Source organism: Euleptes europaea, chromosome 8, assembly GCF_029931775.1.
Source record: "Euleptes europaea isolate rEulEur1 chromosome 8, rEulEur1.hap1, whole genome shotgun sequence".
In the NCBI taxonomy this organism is placed as follows: Eukaryota; Metazoa; Chordata; class Lepidosauria; order Squamata; family Sphaerodactylidae; genus Euleptes; species Euleptes europaea.
The window spans coordinates 9922311-9943923 of NC_079319.1; the positions used below are offsets into that span (position 1 = coordinate 9922311).

The 21613-nt window shown below is 46.5% G+C and overlaps 1 protein-coding gene across 1 annotated transcript; it reads left to right on the plus strand.

The window, feature by feature from the left end:
- Window positions 1-1692: 1692 nt before the first annotated feature.
- On the plus strand, window positions 1693-21577 carry ST3GAL1 (ST3 beta-galactoside alpha-2,3-sialyltransferase 1). The gene is made up of 6 exons (XM_056853983.1): window positions 1693-1995; window positions 5114-5310; window positions 11456-11635; window positions 18138-18183; window positions 20456-20575; window positions 21404-21577. Exons 1-6 carry the CDS (start codon window positions 1693-1695, stop codon window positions 21575-21577), a joined length of 1020 nt encoding a protein of 339 aa, XP_056709961.1.
- The last annotated feature ends 36 nt before the right edge of the window (window positions 21578-21613 follow it).

Here is a 21613-nt window from a genome sequence, read left to right on the forward strand (position 1 = left end):
AGTAATTCTCAAGTTACAGTCAACACACATACAGCTAAATGTGTGATTTAGACCCAGGTACTGGTCCCTTGTTTCATTTGTAAAGTGAGCAGATGTTGGCTCTTTCTAACAAACAGATGTTCACAGGATGGACATGCATTCACTGTAACTAGGGTTGCCAGGTCCCTCTTTGCCACCGGTGGGACGTTTTGGGGGCGGAGCCTAAGGAGGGCGGGGTTTGGGGAGGGGAGGGACTTCAATGCCATTGAGCCCAATTGCCAAAGCAGCCATTTTCTCCGAGTGAACTGATCTCTATTGGCTGGAGATCAGTTGTAATAGCAGGAGATCTCCAGCTGGTACCTGGAGGTTGGTAACCTTAATGTTAACGTGTGAACGGAGCTCAAGTGTACACTGTATACCAGCAGTGATGGCTAAGCAGACGAATCAAGTGAATAAAAGACCCAGTGAAGAGTTCCAAAAGAACTGGAAATTGTATTACTCTTCTGTTCCGTAAACAATATTGAAAATGGATGGATATAATTTTAAGAGGAGAAGTAACCAATAGATATAATGTTAAGAAATAAGTTAGCATTAATGTTAAAACTAGTTGAATATTTAGCAAGGCAAGCATTATTATGTAATTGCAAAAGTATTAGTATCATAGAGAATGAATGAGTAAGCAAAAATTAAGCTTATCTACTATTAAGAACCTAGAATAGTCCATAATAAAGTGAAATTATTGTAATGCTATCCAACTTTTATGTTCACCCAGAATTTGTTTTTTTTTTCTTTTTCTTTTTATGATTGTATTGTGTGGGTTTTTAAAAACTTTTTTATGTATTCTATTCTTGTTTGTATTCTTACTTAAACAAAATTAAAAAAAAAATTTTTAAGTGTACACTGTACACCAACTGACTATACTTTCACTGTAACATGCGAACAGGGCTTGTCTGAAAAAGAATTTGGTTATAGAACATTCAGTGGACAAGAGATTTAAGTTGCAAAAAAGGTAACATTATCATATTGCCAGTTTCTCAACATGAAGACACGGCATTTGATTTTTATTGTTTTGGAACGATAAAGAGCAGAAAAGAGGTTCAGTGCCTTAAGTTAAAGGGAAAGATCCAGGGAACTCCCTGGCGAAGTTCCCCCTTGCCTTTAGGATACCCAGGCAGCGAAGGAATTCCAGCAGCCTTCAGAAAGGAGGAGGCAGAGCTGTCCGTTACCTGGCACAAAGTCCTTCACACGTGCTGATCAAAATGATTTCGGGAAGGAAAGGGGGACCTTCCTTAGCTGTAGCCCGTTTAGGTTTGGTTTCATTTTTCACTTACGGGTTCTGCTCCCTCGCTACAAAAAAGTCTTTGACAGCGCTCATAAATTCCCGTCAGATTGGCCAGAGCAGTGAAATAGAAAACGGGCCGCCCTTCGCTTTGCTTCAACCTTCAGAGGGAAAAATTAGCAGCGGTTCAACGAGAGTCCCTCGCCACAGATTTGGGGGTCCCGTTTGGGGGAAGGCGGAGAAGGAAGAGGCAGGCCCCGTTTGCCTCTTCAGTTGGTCAAGGACACCGCAAGGGTTTTTTCTTTGTTTCCTTGAACAACAAAAGTCATTAACCTCAAACGGTTGGGGAGCTGGAAAAAAAACCTCGTCGTTTCCTCTTTTTCTGCCCTCCAGACCTTGCGTTTTGCTCTTGTCGAGGAAGCTCCGGGTTCACAATGCTCGCCGTCAGGAAGAGGAGCCTGAAAGTGTTCACGCTGGCCTTGCTCTTTGTGGTTACCATCACCTCGTTCTTGCTGAACTACACCCACAACGCCGTCATGACCGGTTGGGAGCCCAGGCAGATTCTCGAGCATTTTCGGAGACTGATGAAATATCCCCAGAGGCCCTGCGGCTGCAACACCTGCATCTCCGAGCAGGGGCTCTCGCCCTGGTTCGACGAGAGGTTTAACCAAACTATGCAACCATTCTTGACCGCACGGAACGCCTTCATGCCTCCAGAGAGCTATAAGTGGTGGCTGGTGAGTGGGGAAGGAGAGGAAGAGGGCTTGCTTGTGGGTGGGACGACGTTCTGTGGGTTGGTGCTGCCCAAGAGCCACAGAGTCCTCAGTTGGAAATCCAAACTGCAGCATTCCTGACAGATCCATCCTTCTGAAGACCTGCAGATAGGGTTGCCAGGTCCCTCTTCGCCACTGGCGGGAGGTTTTGGGGCAGGGTTTGGGAAGGGGAGGGACTTCAATGCCATAGAGTCCAATGGCCCAAAGCGGCCATTTTCTCCAGGTGAACTGATCTCTATCGTCTATTGTAATAGCAGGAGATCTCCAGCTGGTACCTGGAGGTTGGCAACCCTACCTTCAGAAGAAGAGCTAGGGTTACAAGTAGGGTTTGCCTGCTCTGAGTTGGGAAATACCTGGAGGTTTTTTGGGCGGAGCCTGAGGAGGGCGGTGTTTGGGGAGGGACTTCAATGCCATAGAGTCCAATTGCCAAAGCGGCCCTTTTCTCCAGGTGAACTGATCTCTATCAGCTGGAGATCAGTTGTAATAGTGGGAGATCTCCTAGAACATGACTATGGAGGTCATTTGTTTCCTCCTGCTCCTCAAGGCCAGTGTTTGGGACACAGGGCAGGGGTCTATCTGCTGCGAACTGGCAGATGAGAGAAAAAAATAGTACTGAACAATTAATTATGCAAACACGAATACTTTAGTGATGAGTGAAAAGTGTAGACGTAAGAAAACATAAAATAGACAAGTACAATAACAAGCAGCAAACAACAATACAATTTATACAAGCAAAGCTCCCAAACTGGACAATCATATGTCTCTTCAGTGCTGTCTTATTGGTCCCGCAGGACTCCCGATATATTACAGTCTTTAAGGTATTTGTTGAAGAATGAAATTAACAAAAGTAACGGTGGAAGATGGTAGAAACGCAGTCCGGATTAACTTGACGTTTTCACCGCCACTCTGGCGGCTTCATCAGCAAACCGTTCTATTTCGAGAGACAATGCTCCTTAGTACAATGAAAATTTTCTCAGAAAAAATAAGTTCTTCTCAAATGCGCTTGTAGAGCTGCTCCGCTCAAGGCTGCACTGAAGAGACATATGATTGTCCCGTTTGGGAGCTTTTTTCTCTCAGCTAGCTTCGATAGTACTAGTGCCTGTTTATCTAGCGAACTGGCAGATGGCAAGCCTATTCACCATCCTGTGAGGTAGATAAGGCTGAGAGTCAGCGACTGGCCCATGTTTACATAGTGAGCTCCCATGGCAAAGTGGAGATTTGAACCGGAGCCTCCAGCTTCCGCTATATCACTCGGTCTCTCCTTAAAATGCTGTTTATACTCTGGCTAACTGCATATAACAAGGAATTGACGTCAAGAAGGGGAAACGGAGCAGTTATAACGTTTTTTGGGGCCCGCAACTTCTGTTCCTGCTTTCTCAGTCTTCTTGACTTTAATTTAAACAATGTTCTACAAATGGGAGTGACCACTAATAGAATCGTTTTGTGACCTCGAGTATCCTACTTTTGTGGGAAGCTGCCCTTGTGAGGTTTGTCAAGGGCACGGTCCTCCAGATGTCCAAGGGGCCTATTAAATCTTCACCGACAGTGAAAAAAGCCAGCCAACCCATCGAAGAATCAATACCATTAAAGGCAGTGACCGGATTCTTTTTTTTAAAAAACGCTTCTAGTTTTTACCAGCTGCCTCATTTTTGACTTGGGATAAATCAGGCTTGGAAAACAGAGTTGTCAGATAAGTACTGGCTTGTTAACTGATGTTCAAACTGGCTTGCAGGGAGGGGTGGAAGACATGGCCTTGAAGTTAAATACGTTAAAATCAGGTAGAGCCGCACTATGCCAGATGTCGATTGTTTTCTAAGTTTACTCTTTGGCTCAAGGATACACACAACGCCGACAGGAAAATGTTTTTAGGTAGTGGCCAGCCTTCTCCAGTGCACTTCTTCATTTTACCTGTCTCTTTTTTATCCTGCCCTTCCTCCACGGAGCTCAGGATGCCATACGTGGCACTCCTTCCCCATTTTATCTCCACAACAACCCTGCCAGGTAGTGTAGCTGAGAGAGAATGGCCAATGTCACCTAGAAGACAATCCTGAGCAGCTCTACTGAAAAGTAAGTCCCATGTTATTCAGTGGGGCTGCCCAGGAAAGCTTCCTTAAACATCCTTAAGAATGAAGAAGGGAGGAACTGGGGGTGGGGGGAGAGAACCCCACTGCAATTTAATGCCTGTTACCATGGGAAAGCCTTAGGGTTGCCAGGTCCCCCGCTCCGGTTGGAGATTTTGGGAGCAGGGACTGCATGTACGGGGCCGCAAGCTACGTAATCCCGTAACTTCCGGTTTACTTCCAGAAGCGCCACAGCGCAACTGGACAATTTACCACTCAGACCCCCAATTGAGTGGTAAATTGTCCCGCTGCGCTGTGGCACTTCCAGATGTAAACCAGAAGTGAAAGGATCGCTTGTAGCAATCTTTACAGTGAGCCGGACGATGGACTGGCGGGCAATTCCCCGCCATTCCAAGCCCCCTGGCAACCCTAGAAAACCTCTGTGTGAAAAGCCCCGGTATCATCCAGGGACGATCAAAGCTCAGTCAAGACAAATCTGTGGCATAGACCCATCTGAGTCCCTCTGTTGCTCATACCAAATAGCAAGACAGGTATGGAGGATTTTATATGGCCCAGGCCTTGTCAACATAACATAAGAACATAAGAAAGGCCATGCTGGATCAGACCAAGGTCCATCAAGCCCAGCAGTGTGTTCACACAGCTGCCTCTAGGAAGCCCACAAGCAACACACCTGCAGTAGCATTATCCTACCTGTGTTCCACAGCACCTGATATAATGGACATGCTCCTCTGATCCTGGAGAGAATAGGGATGCATCATGAGTAGAAGCCATTTTTACTAGTAGCCATGAATAGCCCTCTCCTCCATGAACATGTTCACTCCTCTCTTAAAGCCTTCCAAGTTGGCAGCCATCACCACATCCTGGGGCAGGGAGTTCCACAATTTAACTATGAGTTGTCACATGACGTGTACAAGCCTATCAGTGTTGACAAGGCTCTTCCACAGCCTGCTGACCTTCATGCGACTCCTATCGTGGAGTGACTCCTCTGTTCTTCTTCACAGAAACTACAAGGTGAGAGAAACCCTAAGTATATGAACGAGACCATCCAGGAACTGTTTGAGATCATTCCCGCAGACAGGGAGCCGATTCTGGAGAGAAGTGGGTCGCAGTGCCGGAGGTGTGCTGTGGTGGGCAATTCGGGTAACCTGAAGCAGTCTCAGTATGGCAAAGCGATCGATGCCCATGACTTTGTGTTCAGGTGAGTGGCATGGGGTTCTTCAACCTGAGTGTGAGATTGTTCAAACCTAGGGTCGTCAACTCCGGACGGGGAAATTCCTGGAGATCTGAGGAGTGGAGACTGGAGGGGGAATGAGGAGGGGAGGGACCTCAACAGTAGGGTTGCCAATCTCCAGGTACTAGCTGGAGATCTCCTGCTACTACAACTGATCTCCAGCTGACAGAGAACAGTTCCCCTGGAGAAAATGACTGCTTTGGCCATTGGACTCTATGGCATTGAAGTTCCTCCCCTCCCCAAACCCTGCCCTTTTCAGGCTCCACCCCCAAAACCTCCCACCGGTGGCAAAGAGGGACCTGGCAACCCTACTCAGCAGGGATGTGAGGTCATAGATACCACCTTCCTAAGCAGTCATTTTCTCATTCCTTTGAGCCAAATGGGACTTACTGTTGAGTATATATAAGAAGAGCCTTGCTGGAGTACAGCAAGTGTCCATCTAGATCAGCACCCTGTTCCCACAGGAGCCAACCAGGAAGCGAAAAAGCAAAAGTTCAGTCCCACTATCAGCTCTGGGCTCACCAGATAAATCCCACAAAACGACTTCTAGGCAGGTCTTCCATAGAAAGGTGGTTTATTGGAAAATATACGGCGAGTTACAGAAACCGACTTGGAAATTGGCAAGGATGCCAATGGGGGGAAGGCTAAGGGTACAGGAGATATAGAGGTGAAAGTGAACTTTCTGGAGGACTACTGGTTGCTACGGTAACTCACAGATAGCCTTTTTCCCAGGAAATAGCGAGACAAAATAAAACCAGAGTTGAACAACAGTTCGACCTTGAAGCACCACCTGGCACCGCTGCTGGATACCAGGCCTATGCCTGACACCCACTGAGGTTGTTACCCCCGATCCACAGCTGCTTAGATAAACACAATCTCTGAACTCAGAATTTCCATTTCGTCAATGTGGGTAATAGAGATTGATGGCTACATCCTCCATGGGTTTGTCATGTCCCTTTTTAATGTGCCCGTGGAATCATCAGGTCCCGTAACTGTAAATTTCTTAAACTATTCATGCCTATTGTGTAGATGAACATACTGAGAATCTTGACTGGGAAGATGTAGGATTGTTATGGTAAATGTAGTGCTATACTGGTCTGAACAGCTCACTTACCATGTTCTTAGTGAAATTGTGGAACTCCCTGCCCCAGGATGTGGTGATGGCTGCCAACTTGGACAGCTTTAAGAGGGGAGTGGACATATTCATGGAGGAGAAGCTATTCGTGGCTACTAGTAAAATTGAATACTAGTCATGATGCAAACCAATTCTCTCCAGTATCAGAGGAGCATGCCTATGAGGTGCGGTGGAACACAGGCTGGATGGTGCAGCTGCAGTCGTCTCGTCTTGTTTGTGGGCTTCCTAGAGGCACCTGGTTGGCCACTGTGTGAACAGACTGCTGGACTTGTTGAGCCTTGGTCGGATCCAGCATGGCCTTTCTTATGTTCGTATCTTCTTAGTTGATGATGTAGGATGGCCAGCTTCCAGGAGGGGCCTAGAGATCTCCCAGAATTACAACTGATCTCCTGTCTACATAGATCAGTTCACCTAAAGAAAAATATCATCTTTGAAGGATGGATTCTATGGCATTATACCCCACTGAGCTCCCTCCCCAAACTCCACCTTCCCCAGGCTTCACCCTCAAATTTCCAGCAAGTTCCCAAACTGGAATTGGTAACACTATGATGACTGGCAAGAGTAGTTGCCACAGTTGCAAACATTAAGCTATTTTGCATGTTGTAAAGGATTTAAATAAAACTTTCCCCAGAGCAACAAAGGTTTCTAATCTCATAAGTCATTGCAAGTTTACTAAAGGATATTGTAGAAGCCAGTACTTTAAAATGAAAACAATAGACCCACAGATGGCTAGATAGTCCTCATAAGAACATAAGAAGAGCCCTGCTAGATCAGACCAATGGTCCATCTAGTCCAGCCTCCTGTCTCACATAGTGGCCAACCAGTTCTTTCCTTCAGACTGTTTGGAATCAGATCTCTATGGGCAACTGATTTGGAAAGCCTCCTTCCCCAAGATTAGAATGCAAACATGCCATTTGCCACAGGCCACAAAATTGTGGGAGACCATAACAGAATTACTGCGGTGACGAACTACCATCTCAACATACCAAATACACGTGTCTTATAATGTCGTATACATGAAAAACAATGTCACACGAGAACAGGAATTACCATAGTTACCTGAGAAAAAGTTGAGCCCGAATGTAAGACACCCCCTTAAAAAAAGTCATATACCAAGAATTTGTTTTGTTTTGTTTTGTTTTAGTTGGACATAACTGTAACTTGTATGCAAATGTAAGATGGCCCCCTCAGTTTTTGATGGTGTGGTGGTGGAAAATGCCGTCAAGTCACAGCTGACTTATGGTGACCCATAGGGTTTTCAAGGCAAGAGACGTTGGGAGGTGGTTTACCATTGCCTGACTCCACATCATGCCCCTGGTATTCCTTGGAGGTCTCCCATCCAAATACTAGCCAGGGTCAGGGCTGAGAGTGTGTGACTGGCCCAAGATCACCCAGCAAGCTTCCATGGAACGAGTGGGGAATTGAACCTCAAGACATGTTCTCCACATGCCCTGGGGCTGTTCTCTAAGGGTAATCTTCCTTCCTATCTGGATTCTCTGGTTAGTCCAAAGTTATGTAGAATCTTTATGCATTCAAAATTTAATTGCCCCTTTTCAATGGTTTTACTGGCCCGTATGCTAAGGATCCTTTTTTCAGACCGGCTGTGTCCCTGCCCTCTCCAGTCAGTGGATTCCTTGGTACATGTCCTTTTGCACTGTCCTTACGTATACCCACTTAGGCAAAAATGGATTATACCACGTTTTCACAAATGGTCCGCATTTTCTCGAGCAACTTTGGAGCAAAAGGTTCAGTTCCTCTTAGAGGACCCTGACCCTCAGCGTACTTATTTTGTTGCTGGTTTTGTGGAGGCTGCAGAGGAGAGACGAAGGGAGGTGTTTTTAGAGATGGGTCTTATTTAAGTGTTATGGTTTTATTGTTCAAGTCAGTCGAAAGAAAGAAAAAGAAAGAAAGAAAGAAAGAAAGAAAGAAAGAAAGAAAGAAAGAAAGAAAGAAAGAAAGAAAGATCCTTGTCTGACACATTAACCACAACACCCCACTGACTCTCAGTCCAGTCTTTCAAACTACAGAAGAATTTTTTTTAAAAGCCCCTAGTCTTGCATTTATAACCACAGATGTAATTTCACTCTTACATGGCAGCAGCAGAGCAGTGCCTCGGTGGCACTAAAAGGGATGCAGGGTAGAAAGGACCGTAATCAGATCACAAACTTTGTCCCCAAGAACTGGTTGTGTAATTGTAATTACGCTTACTTTGAGTGAGCTCCAACTGCACTCGGCAAATAATGCTTCCTCTCTAGCAGGCTGTGCTCCCAAGTACTTGTGACGCACGAGTCCTGTGTGCTCCAGATGTGTATTTTGGTCCGACAGCCTAGCCCTTGGGGCCCATGAGCTGGACTGGGGCAGCGGCCCTAGAGAACGAGGAGGTTTAACCCTTTGCCCTGAGCCATTTTCCCAGTGAGAAATGCCCCTCCTGGGTTTCTTCATGCCCTTGTAGAGAAAGAAGGCGGGCAGTTGAATCGAACAATCTTCCATTGGCAGAAGAGAAGGCAACTGGCACGGATATTTCCCCTCCCACTGCAAAATGCCCATTTATGTACAGCACTGTTCCTTTGCGGGGCGGAGGGTGCTTTAAAACTCCAGGGGCAACATTTCAGGGAGGGTCCCAAAGGTATGCAAAGGGGAGGACAGTAAAGTTCTGTTGCTGCAGTGATATCACTTCCTTTTTCCTGCTGAATTTGCAAGTTGACTAAGAGATTACACACCTGTTGCTTAGAATGGCCTTTATCTTAGACCATTAGTTGGAACAGTTACAAAAAAAGGCGAGATTAATTGCTTCCTAAGAATTGTGATTGGCCTTCTTATCTTGCAGTATCAGATGATATGCACTTGTTATTAACTCAGCGCCTGGTTAAATATTCTGTGTGGTTTTGTGGCTATTTTAACTGCAATTTAATTTACTACCTTGTTCCCCCTCCCCCAGCGATGAATGTTCGTTCCTTCTCTAATGTATTTTAATTATTGTTATATTATTTTGTCCTTACCTTTGTGCTATATAGACTTCCTTAGATAAATAAAAATATATTTAAAATATGCACTTGTTGATTTGCTATTTGCGCTTAGGTTGCTTATCTCTTATTTAGTGGTAACCAATCAGATATCTAGAAATAACCACATGATTTTCATAAATCAAATTTAGAGAAGGATAAGATTGATATTTTTTTCTATAAATAGGCAGTTTTGAGACAAGCAAATCAAATTTCTCTGGCTGGAAATCTCAGAGAAATAAGAGGTGGATCTCTTAGTGAGATTTTGGATATCTTCAACTTTACTGATAATCGCTGAAAGCAGTGAGACAAAAACTGAAACCTGATTTATTTTAAAACAATCGGTAGTTATAATGCAATGCTGGAAACGCCAGTACTTTTAGCATGCATTTCCACAGTTACTGTGAGGTTAATTCTTTTTTGCCTTTAATTTTTTCCTGCCTTGCTCAGTAAAAAGAATATTTTCTTTGTTCAAGAAAAGATAAAAGTTGATGCAGGTGTCTCATCTGGTTTGCTAATAGTTCAAGGGAAAAGAACGGATGCATTCCCCAAAACTTTTGTATTATCAAAGTTAGAGGCAGAAAAGTTTCTCTAACATGATAAACCTTGAAGAGCTCTGTGGCTAATCAGTTTTTACACAGCAAAGCTTTCAAACCATCTAGTGTAGAGGGTGCGGGCAATAATCTCACACTACAGTTCCATTGAGCAGAACTCTACTCAAGTTTAGTTGGATGCAACTGCCTTTTTTCTCTGCTGGGTTTTAGGATTTCCAGCTCCAGGTAGGGCAATTCCAGGATATTTGGGGGGTGGGGTGGACATGGGGAGGGCAAGATTTGGGGATGTGACGGACTTCAGCGGGATATAATACCACAGAGTCCATTCCCCAAAGCATCCATTTTCTCCAGGGGAACTGATCTCTGTAGTCTGAAGATCAGTTGTAATTCTGGGGGATCTCCAGTCCCGAGTAGAATTGATGTATTCTAGGAGTAGAAGCTGTTCTGATCAGGCAGCATCACAGGAAAGGGAGGGGTCATCTCTTCCCCTTCCACAGCACTGCTGATGGTGGAAAGTGCCGTCAAGACACCTGACATATGGCGACCCTGAATGGTTTTCAACATAAGAAATGAACAGAGGTGGTTTGCCATTGCTTGCCTCTGTATAACAGCCCTGGGCTTCCTTGGTGGTCTCCTGTCCAAGTACGAGTCAAGGCCAACCCTTCTCAGCCTCTGAGAGCTTCAAAATGGATGTGGACAGAATCGAACGGTGCAGAGGAGAGCGACGAGGATGATCAGGGGCCTGGAGACCAAGCCTTAAAAAAAAAAAAGGCTGAGAGAGTTGGGAATGTTTAGTCTGGAGAAGAGGAGGGTGAGGGGGGACATGATTGATCTTTTTAAGTATTTGAAGGGCTGTCACTTAGAGGAGGGCAGGGAGCTGTTCCTGTTGGCAGCAGAGGATAGGACTCGCAATAATGGGTTTAAATTACGGGCAGAAAGGTACCGGCTGGATATTAGGGAAAAAACCTTTTACAGTAAGAGTCTTTCAACAGTGGAATCAGCTACCTAGGGAGGTGTGGAGCTCCCCCTCACTAGCAGTCTTTAAGCAGAGGCTGGACGAACACTTGTCAGGGATGCTCTAGGCTGATCCTGCATTAAGCAGAGGGTTGGACTGGATGGCCTCTATGGCCCCTTCCAACTCTATGATTCTGTGAGAGCGGGCTAACCTGTGCACTGCTAGCCTGCTACCTTCTTCCGTATCGCTCCTTCCTGCAGCTGCTTTTTTGGGCCAGATTATTATACATCTTGAATTTCAATCATGGGATTCCAGTTTGGTCCTATTTTTGGTAGCTTCTAATCATCCATCTATTTTAGAAGGAGTGATGTGAATGTACCGTGGTATGACACCAAACCCTGATACCCCTCTCACTGACTTTGACCAACCTCTTTCTCCTCTTCTCCATCCCTCTTTCCCACCCAAGGATGAACAAAGCCCCAACCGCCGGCTTTGAAGCAGATGTCGGCAGCAAAACCACCCACCACTTCATCTACCCGGAGAGCTACAGAGAGTTGGCCAGGGACGTCAACATGGTCCTCATCCCGTTCAAAACCTTGGATCTACGCTGGGTCGTCAGCGCTCTAACCACCGGCACCATCAACCAGTAAGCAGATCCCGAGAAAGCAGAAAAGGAGTACTTACGCCGTCCCGACGGTGCAAGTGCTCACGCCATCGTCCCAGGGGGTGTTACTCGGGCATTCCGGGGGACGGATCTCCTGGCAGAGAGCCAGCATGGTGTAGTGGTTAAGAGCGGTGGTTTGGAGTTGTGGACTCTGATCTGGGGAACTGGGTTTGATTCCCCACTCCTATACATGAAGCCAGCTGGGTGACCTTGGGCTAATCACAGCTCTGATAGAGCTCTCTCAGCCCCACCTACCTCACAGGGTGTCTTGATGTGGGGAGGGGAAGGGAAGGTGATTGTAAGCCAGTTTGAGTCTCCCTTAAGTGGTAGAGAAAGTCTGCATATAAAAACTCTTTCTTCTTCTTCTTCTTCTCCTCCTCCTCCTCCTCCTCCTCCTCTTCTTCTTCTTCTTCCTAACCCCTTTCAGCCTGGGAACGCCCCTCTACGCCTCAGGGGTGCTGCACCAGGTTTGTGCTGGCGCAGCATTGCTTTTCTCTGTGGGGCTTTCCCCCCACCCCATTTTTTATTTGTAACAATTTTGAAGCCCTTTTTCCTGCTCATGGCAGCCTCCAAATCTCTTTGGAGGCGCCGCGGCAGCGCTGCAGCCACGCCATGCCCGGGCGCCACTGGGCTCAGAAATGAGCTGTTAGATTTCTTTCTTAATTTCTTGATAGGACAAAGACCCCACAAAGTGATTTCACTTTTTGCGTGCATCATACCAGCAGAGGGGGCAGGTGTTTGCTGTGCCAGGCAAACCACTATAATTTGCCACAGAGCTGTAGAAATCACAGAATCATAGAGTTGGAAAGGACCTTCAGGGTCATCTGGTCCAACCCCCTGCACAATGCAGGAAAGTCACAACTACCCCCCCCCAAAAAAAAACAGTGACCCCTACTCAATACCTTGAAGATGGCAAAAAAAAAACCTTCCAGGATTCCTGGCCATCTTTCAGTAGTAGTGGGAAGTGCTGTCACATCGCAGCCAACTTATTGCAACCCTGTAGAGTTTTCAAGGCAAGAGACAAACAGAGAGGGTTTGCCATTGCATGCATTTGCAAAGCCACCATGAACTTTCTTGGTGGTCTCCCATCCAAGTACTAACCAGGGCTGACCCTGCTTAGCTTTCCAGAACTGAGGATGTTGGGCCATCCAGGTCACGGTGGTGACCCCAAAGGTCTTTCAAGGCAAGCGACAAACAGAGGTGGTTATCCATTGCTTGCCTCTGCGTAGCAACCCTGGACTTCCTTGGTTGTCTCCCATCCAAGTACTAACCAGGGCTGACCCAGCTTCACTTCCTAGAACTGAGGACATTGGGCTAGCCTGAACCATCCTGGTCATGGTGGTGACCCCCACAGGTCTTTCAAGGCAAGAGACAAACAGAAGTGGACTCTATAGGGGAGGGGCTGTGGCTCAGTGGTAGAGCATCTGCTCGGCATGCAGAGGGTGCCAGGTTCAGTCCCTGGCATCTCCTGGCATCTCTACTAGGCAAGTAGTAGAGCGTAACACTAAGGGTTTTAATGGTAAATTGTGAAGAGCTGTGCTGGTCTATGACTGTTGTTAATTGACTGTTTTAATTGAGATTGAGACTAGGCAAGTAAGTGATGTGAAAGACCTCTGCCTGAGACCCTGGAGAGCTGCTGCCGGTCTGAGGAGACAATACTGACTTTGATGGACCAAGGGTCTGATTTAGTATAAGGCAGCTTCATGTGTTCATGTGCCATTGCCTGCCTCTGTGTAGCAACCCTGGAGTTCCTTGGTGGTCTCCCATCCAAGTCCCAATGAGGGCCAACCCTGCTTAGTTGGTGAGATCTGATGAAATGAGGCTAACCTGGGCCATCCAGGTTAGGGCCATCTTTTCATACCTGAATTAAAATTGATGTCATTAATGATGCCATTCTGTGCAGAGTCTACACCCATTGTGTAGAATCCAGTGATGTGGAGGCAGAAAGGACAATGCACTTAATGCAGTCCTCTTTCTCCAAACAGTAGCACAAGGGCTGTACACATAAGCCATTAATATAATTTTTAATGAAATAATAATGGGCAACAGATGGGCAACAGATGGTTCAAAGGGTTTCATTACATTTTGTTTTGGATTTTTGTCAGAGGAAATGCCAAGTGCCCTTACTTAGCCCAAGCAGAAAGCCAGGAGTAAGTTTAGCGCTCCTATTTGTATAAGGGCTAGGGTTGCCAACCTCCAGGTACTAGCTGGAGATCTCCTGCTATTACAACTGATCTCCGGCCGATAGAGATCAGTTCCCCTGGAGAAAATGGCTGCTTTGGCAATTGGACTCTATGGCATTGAAGTCCCTCCCCTCCCTAAACCTTGCCCTTCTCAAGCTCCGCCCCAAAAATCTCCCACCAGTGGCGAAGAGAGACCTGGCAACCCTAATAAGGGTTGTTGCTAGAGTTGCCACCTCCAGGTTGGGAAATACCTGGAGATTTTAGGGTTGGAGCCTGAGGACGGTGGGGTTTGGGGAGGGGAGGGACTTCAATGGGGTATAACGCCATAGAGCCCACTTTCCAAAGCAGCCATTTTCTCCAAGGGAACTGATCTCTGCCACCTGGAGATCAATTGTAATAGTAGGATCTTCCGTTCATTGTAAGCCACAGATTTCAGTGAGCCTACACAGGCTGGAGCCCTGACCTGGATGGCCCAGGCTAGCCTGATCTCATCAGATTTCAGAAGCTAAGCAGGGTCGGCCTTGGTTAGTACTTAGATGAGAGACCTCCAGGGAAAAATAGGGTCATTATTCAGATGAAGGCAATGGGAAATCACTTCTGTTAGTCTCTTGCCAGTGTGTTGTAGTGGTTAAGAGCGGTGATTTGGAGTATGAACTGGAGAACCAGGTTTGATTCCCCACTCCTCCACATGAGCGGTGGAGGCTAATCTGGTGAAGTGGGTTGGTTTCCCCACTCCTCCACATGAAGCCAACTGGGGGACCTTGGGCTAGTCACAGCTCTCTTAGAGCTCTCTCAGTCCCACCTACCTCACAGGGTGTCTGTTGTGGGGGGGGTAGGAGAAGGTCTTTGTAAGCTGGTTTGATTCTTCCATAAGTGGTAGAGAAAGTCAGCATATAAAAACCAACTCTTCTTCTTTTTCTTGATTTTCAGTACATGGGCGTGCTTAAATGGTGTCAGGGTCCACATGGATCCTCCCCATTTGGCTTTCGTGCTCATCTCCTTCTGGTCCTTTCAGGCAAGAATCAGGAGAGGAGGAGGAGTTGGTTTTTATATGCCGATTTTCTCTACCACTTAAGGCAGAAACAAACCAGCTTCATGTGGAGGAATGGGGAAACCAACCTGGTTCGCCAAATTGGCATCCACCACTCATGTGGAGTGGGGAATCAAACCCAGTTCTCCAGATCAGAGTCCACCACTCCAAGCCACCCCTCTTAACCACTCTCTATGAACTATGTCCCTTCCCGTCCCGACCGCCCTTGCCCCTTGGAGAGCACAAGCTCTCCGCTTCAGAGAAACAGCCCATTTGCCAGTAGCCTCTTTTCTGGCTGATCGCCAGAGAGGCGAGCTCCGCGCTGTATTCCTTTGTGCTTTGTTTAATTTCCTGGAGAGACCTTGATGGGCCATGCCTTATCGGGGCAAAAGAACAAGCATTGTATCGAGAATCCTTTTGAGATTAGATCTACGGCTACTTTATAGACTCAGCAAAGGGACGGCGGAAAGGTTGGAAGGATGGGCAGAAATAAACATCAGGTGGAAAAGAGGGGGAGAGGAGAGGGGTGGACGCCGCCACTTCCAAGAGCGTGAGTCAGCCAGGTTGCTGAGGTTAGATAAACAGAGAAGAGAACATTTCTTGCAGTCTTTTCTTTTTCTGCCCTTCTCGGTCAACACTTGTGCTCCGCTGCTGAAGTGGGAGTCGGGGAGTTGCGTCTCTCCTCACCCATGATGTCACGGGTGTGGCACTGTGTGGCACTGATGCACCCCTATCCTACAAAGCGTGTGCTGTCGAAATGTGTGTGGTTTACGGGAAAGGAAAACACAACCCGGACGTTTCTTCAGCCACAAAATATTTTGACTCAAACACCAAGAAGATAAGATTTCGGCTCGGTCAGTTCTGAGGCCTCTGACCCACACTGACCCTGTCCACCAGTTTCCTGAACTGTGTGGGTTCACAAGCATTTGGAATTGGGCATTATTGGGCGAAGGCTGAATATTGAAGAAAATAAGGGGGGCGCACCAAGGCAAAACGAAGGCAAGGAAACAAATAGTGCAGGGGGGAATGAATGATTTAATACTAATTGTAACCCCTACGACATGTTTCATGTGCAGCTTCTTCAGGGGGAATCTTTCAGATGCTTTCTTAGTAACGTCCCCACGCATGCATTAAGGCAAAAGAATTCATTTCCCTCTGCACCATTTGTTTCCTGGCCTTCGTCAAAGCCCGAATATTTCCAAATTGAAATCACACATCCCCGTGATTAAAAACATAATGAAACAGCAAAATGTGTAGTATAACCAGTAGAAGAAGAGTTGTTTTTTATACCCCGCTTTTTCTCTACCTCCAAGCAGGTTACAAATGCCTTCCCTTCCCCTCCCCACAGCACACCTGGTGAGTTAGGTGAGGCTGAGAGAGTTCAGAGAGAATTGTGACTAGCCTAAGGTCACCCAGCAGGCTTCATGTGGAGGAGCAGGAAATCGAGCCCAGTTCTCCAGTATTAGAGACCACTGCTCTTAACCACTATACCATGCTAGCTCTCAAGGATCAAAGATCTTAAGGAATTCCACAGCGCTTGCAAGATGGAGCAATTCCACCAGGCCTATGGTTGAGGCAGCTATGGCCCTCCCTATAAATACTGGCTTCCCTAATCCCTCTCCTCCCCTGCTCTTGAGTCCCCTTTTATATCATCTTGGGGCTGCTAATTTACTCACCTGGCTGCAGCTAGATTTTTTTTTTTTGCGTCATTGGGCATTACTACCCTTATTTATTAGATTGGACTGGGCTATTTTAACTGTAATTTAATGTTTTATTATGGGTTTTATTATTATTATTATTATTATTATTATTATTATTATTATTATTATTATTATATCTGATCTTCTGTGAGCCGCCCTGAGCCTAGCCTTCAGGCTGGGGAGGGGGGGTAAAAATGTAACAACAACAACAATAATAATATTGAATGAATAAATACATAAATAAACCAACCTGCCCTCTGTTGCTGGCCCACATTCACAAGAATCCCACCAAGGGCACTGTGTCCAGCATGGTGTAGTGGTTAAGAGCGGTGGTTTGGAGCGGTGGACTCTGATCTGGAGAACCGGGTTCAATTCCCCACTCCTCCACATGAGCAGCGGAGGCTAATCCGGTGAACTGGATTTGTTTCCCCACTCCTGCACATGAAGCCAGCTGGGTGACCTTGGGCCAGTTACAGCTCTCTCAGCCCCACCTACCTCACAGGGTATCTGTTGTGGGGAGGGGAAGGGAAGGGAAGGTGATTGTAAGCTTGTTTTAGTCTTCCTTAAGTGGTAGAGAAAGTCGGCATATAAATACCAACTCTTCTTCTTCTTCCTCTTCCTCTTCCCCTGGGGTTTCTGGCAACATAGAAACTCTCCTTGTGGTCATTTTACCACTTCATATTCAATAGGACTTGTATGTAGTCAAGTAAGCGGTAATTGACACAGTCATTTGTGATTGGGTGTTAATCTACCATGTGCTATACATGCCTGTCATTGTCCGAATCCTTTTTTCCCCCTCATTGATGCAGGTGGGGAGGGAGAGAGAGGGATTCGCTTTGATCTGGCTGTCTTTGAAAGCCCCATAGAGAAAAGGTCAGTGGGGAAAAGCAAAAGTAAATGAGATGGAGCAAAGAAAATTAAGGCAGCTTGAAGGGCCAGCCCCAAATCGAATCGATGTTTCTAGACTGGAGAAATGAACAATGAAACGTACTTCAAAAGTCTGGGTTCTGAGGACTGTGTTTGGGAATTGAGAAACGCTTGATTTCGTGAGCATCTCTATCAGAGGGGAAGAAGGTTTTATTCTCTCCTCGGTGGAGAAATGAATTTTGGAAACCAGAGAGCTGCCGAAATAGCTGGGGCGTGGAGGTTAACCCCGATGATGCTCCTAGGGGGAAAAAAAACCGCGCAAATTCATCTAAACTTTTCTGACTGCCGTTCCTGTTCCTTTCTCGGAAGCAAACCTGAGAGCTCTAAGGCAGGGCGGGAGAGGCAAAATGCTGGCTAAGAAGAACAACAGTTTGCAGCGGATCCACTGAAGGAATGTTTGTGAACGTTCCTTGGCTTCGCAGTAGCTAGAGGGGGTTGCATACTGGGAATGAATGAGCTGCTAACCTGAAGTCTTCTGTCGTTCCCCTCCTTTTACTTTGCAAATAGAGATGTTCTGCGTTTTAATTTGGCCTCTCGGTCATCAAGGGTGACCGAGAGGCCAAATTAAAACAGGTTGACATTTTTTGTTTGTTAATTTGCTATAAGTGTGGCTTTTATGAAGTCTCTGTTTTCTTCTTTAACAGCACGTACATTCCAGTTCCACGTAAAATTAAAGTCAACAAAGACAAGGTAAGTTATCACACTGTTCCCTGCGCACGCGACTCTCTTTTATAAGCACAGGGTCTTCCTGTTCAATTTCTTGTGTATTTTTCTTCCAGTTCTCCAGTTCTTACTCAGCAGCTTTAGTAATTAAAAGCAAATACACAAAAACTCCTGTATAAACTGATGCAGTGGGTACTGAGATCCTATAGATCAGCTTAAGCTGCAATGGGACAAATATTGGCTACAGTCAAAAATATAGGGTTGCCAGGTCCCTCTTTGCCACCGGCGGGAGGTTTTTAGGGCGGAGCTTGAGAAGGTCGGGGTTTGGGGAGGGGAGGGACTTCAATGCCATAAAGTCCAATTGCCAAAGCGGCCATTCTCGCCAGGGGCACTGATCTCTATCAGCTGGAGATCTGTTGTAAATAGCAGGAGATCTCCAGCTAGTACCTGGAGGTTGGCAACCCTATGAAAATAACAGTTTTGCACGAAAGGGTCATAAGGGGATGAGTGGATCTATAGGGTTGGGTCCCACAAACTGCCAGTGGAAGGCACTGACAGTTCAGAATCATCCCTGCCTCCACACCCTCCAAGCCCTTTTCGACCCCTGGGAATAGGGTTGCCAACCTCCAGGTACCAGCTGGAGATCTCCTGCTATAACAACTGATCTCCAGCCGATAGAGATGAGTTCCCCTGGAGAAAATGGCTACTTTGGCAATTGGACTCTATGGCATTGAAGTCCCTCCCCAAACCCCACCCTCCTCAGGCTCCCCCCCCAAAAATCTCCAGGTATTTTCCAACATGGAGCTGGCAACCCTACCTGGGAACTTTATTTGCAGCGTCCAGGGACCTGCGTGGACTAATAGCCATGTGAGCTGGACAGCTGTTGGTGGAAAAAGGAAGGGATCTTCCTGTCTGCTTCTTGCATGAAGCAAATGGGAGACAGTTCCCTCCACTGCTTCTTCCCACTTCAGCTGCTAACTCCTATGGCTGTTAGTCCACTAAGGTCTCTAGGCCCGGAAATAAACTTTCCAGGGGTCGTAGAAGGCTTCAGGAGAAAGGGGAAGGCAGGGAGATATCCCATGACTCTCGTACCCATGGATTGCGGGGCCAAAACCGATTTGTTTTTGCTATCATGTTGCAGCAGAAATATGGTGACTCTGTAGGGTTTTAGAGGCAAGAGATGTTCCAAGGTAGTTTGCCATTGTCTGCCTCTGCATAAAGACCCTGGACTTACTTGGTGGTCTCCCATCCAAGTACTAACCAGGGCTGATCCTGCTTAGCTTCTGAGATCTGACGAGATCGGGCTACTATGACCATCCAGTTTAGAGTGTCCAATCCGTAGCTTCCTTGTCCCCCCCCCCCCATCTCCAGTTATGGACGTCATTGGGTTGTAAGAATAAAATAAAGGGGAGATGGAAGAATATTGAATTTAGCAGACTAATACAGAATAATATGGTATTGAAAGTTAGAGTCAGCTCTTCTAAAAATGTTGGATCTAGCATCAAAAACAAAATGCAATGCTAAGATAACAAAAGTCGCATTCTCAAAATCTTGCCAAGTTTTGAATTTTCTTGGCTTTTTAAAAATAAGCCTCATTACAAACCCAGGTCCCATGCCTGAGAAGCAGAACGGAGCTGGCAAGCTCAGATGGGGGAGCAGATTCACACAACCAATACACGTGCATCTGCCAGAAATGGCTGTATTCCCCCCCCCCCCGTAAACCAAGCAAGATTGACTGCTGCTGCCACGGTGCCCAGACTCTATATTTGTAAAATGCTACCACTCACCTCCTATGTTTACATTTTGAACATATGCTTGTTCACTAGGGTTGCCAGCTCCAGGTTGGGAAATACCTGGAGATTTTGATTAACGTTTCAGGAAGAACGGGCCAACCTCAAGCTCTTTAGATCAAAACTTTTTTTAAAAAAATAAATGCAGGTTTGCAGGACGTTTTGCAGTTCCTGATTTCGTTTGAAAATCTGACAGGAACAGATTAGCAGATGCAGCCGGTCTAAATTGTGGCTGCAGCTCCCCCTGCTGCAACCATTGGGAAGTGGACATAAGCCATTTTGGTCTGAGCGTTTGACTTCAAGACATCATACGTGGTTCTCCTCCGCTTTCTCCTCCTGCCTTGTTCGATCCTCACAACAACCCTGCGAGGTTGATTAAATTGAGAAGTAGTGACTGGCCAGTGATCCCCCAGCCCGACAGAAGATTTCCACTTTCAGGAAGCTTTGTCTGATCTCAAAACGGTGTGGTTGCAACCAGACTCACAAACCCTTTGCTGCTTCCCACACAGATCCTGGTTTATCATCCCGTCTTTATAAAATATGTCTATGACAACTGGCTGCAGCATCATGGAAGATACCCTTCGACCGGCTTCCTGTCAGTTATATTTGCCCTCCACATCTGCGACGAGGTACTCGCAACTCTTAAGCCTTATTCTCTTCCTGACTTGAAAACGTACACTGAGGAAAAGCTGACCTGAGAACTGATGTTATCGGATAGTTGGTAGCTGTCTGAAGCACACGTACTAGGGGGAAAGTCTGATTGGACTCTGTGGGAGTTGGTGGTGGAAAGTGCCGTCAAGTCCCATCTGATTTATGGTGACCTCGTAAAGTTTTCAAGGCAAGAGACATTCAGAAGTGGTTTGCCATTGCCTGCTTCGGTATAGCAACCTTAGACTTCCTTGGTGGTCTCCCATCCAAGTACAAGCTGTGTCCATCCTTGCTTAGCTTCTGAGATCCGGTGAGATCAAGGTAGCCTGAGATGATCATCTGGTGGTGGTGGAAAGTGCCGTCAGGTTGAAGCTTACGAGTGGTGACCCCTTACGGGGTTCAAAAGACAAACAGAGGTGGTTTGCCATTGCCCACCTCTGCATTGTAACCCTGGACTTCCTTGGTGGTCTCCCATTCAGGTGCTAACTAGGGCTGACCCTGCTTAGCATCTGAGATCTAAAGAGATTTGGCTAGCCTGGGCTATCATGCCAGGGGCAAAGCGGAGTTACATCCTTCTAGATCTATTGAAGTCAGCGGGCTCTGAAGAATTTGCTTAGGGTTTATTCAGAAACATGATTTGGTCATCGTGTTCCGCTGCATCAGGGTTACTGTCCTGCACGGAAGTGGAGAAGAGGGAAGGGTGAAGAATGAGGAAAAGCGGAGTATAAATATTTTAATCAATAACTAAAGATATTAGATTCAGCTTTAAGGTTAAGGCATCTGAAGACGTCTTGTCTCTTTCTCTCCAGGTGGATCTGTATGGCTTTGGAGCAGATACCAAAGGGAACTGGCACCATTACTGGGAGAACAATCTTTCCGGTGGGGCGTTCCGAGTGACGGGAGTCCACGATGGAGATTTTGAATCTAACGTCACGTTGGCTCTTTCCTCGGCTGACAAAATACGTATCTTCAAGGGCAGATGACCCCTGTCCCAGAGCATGCTGTGATTTCCATTAGCA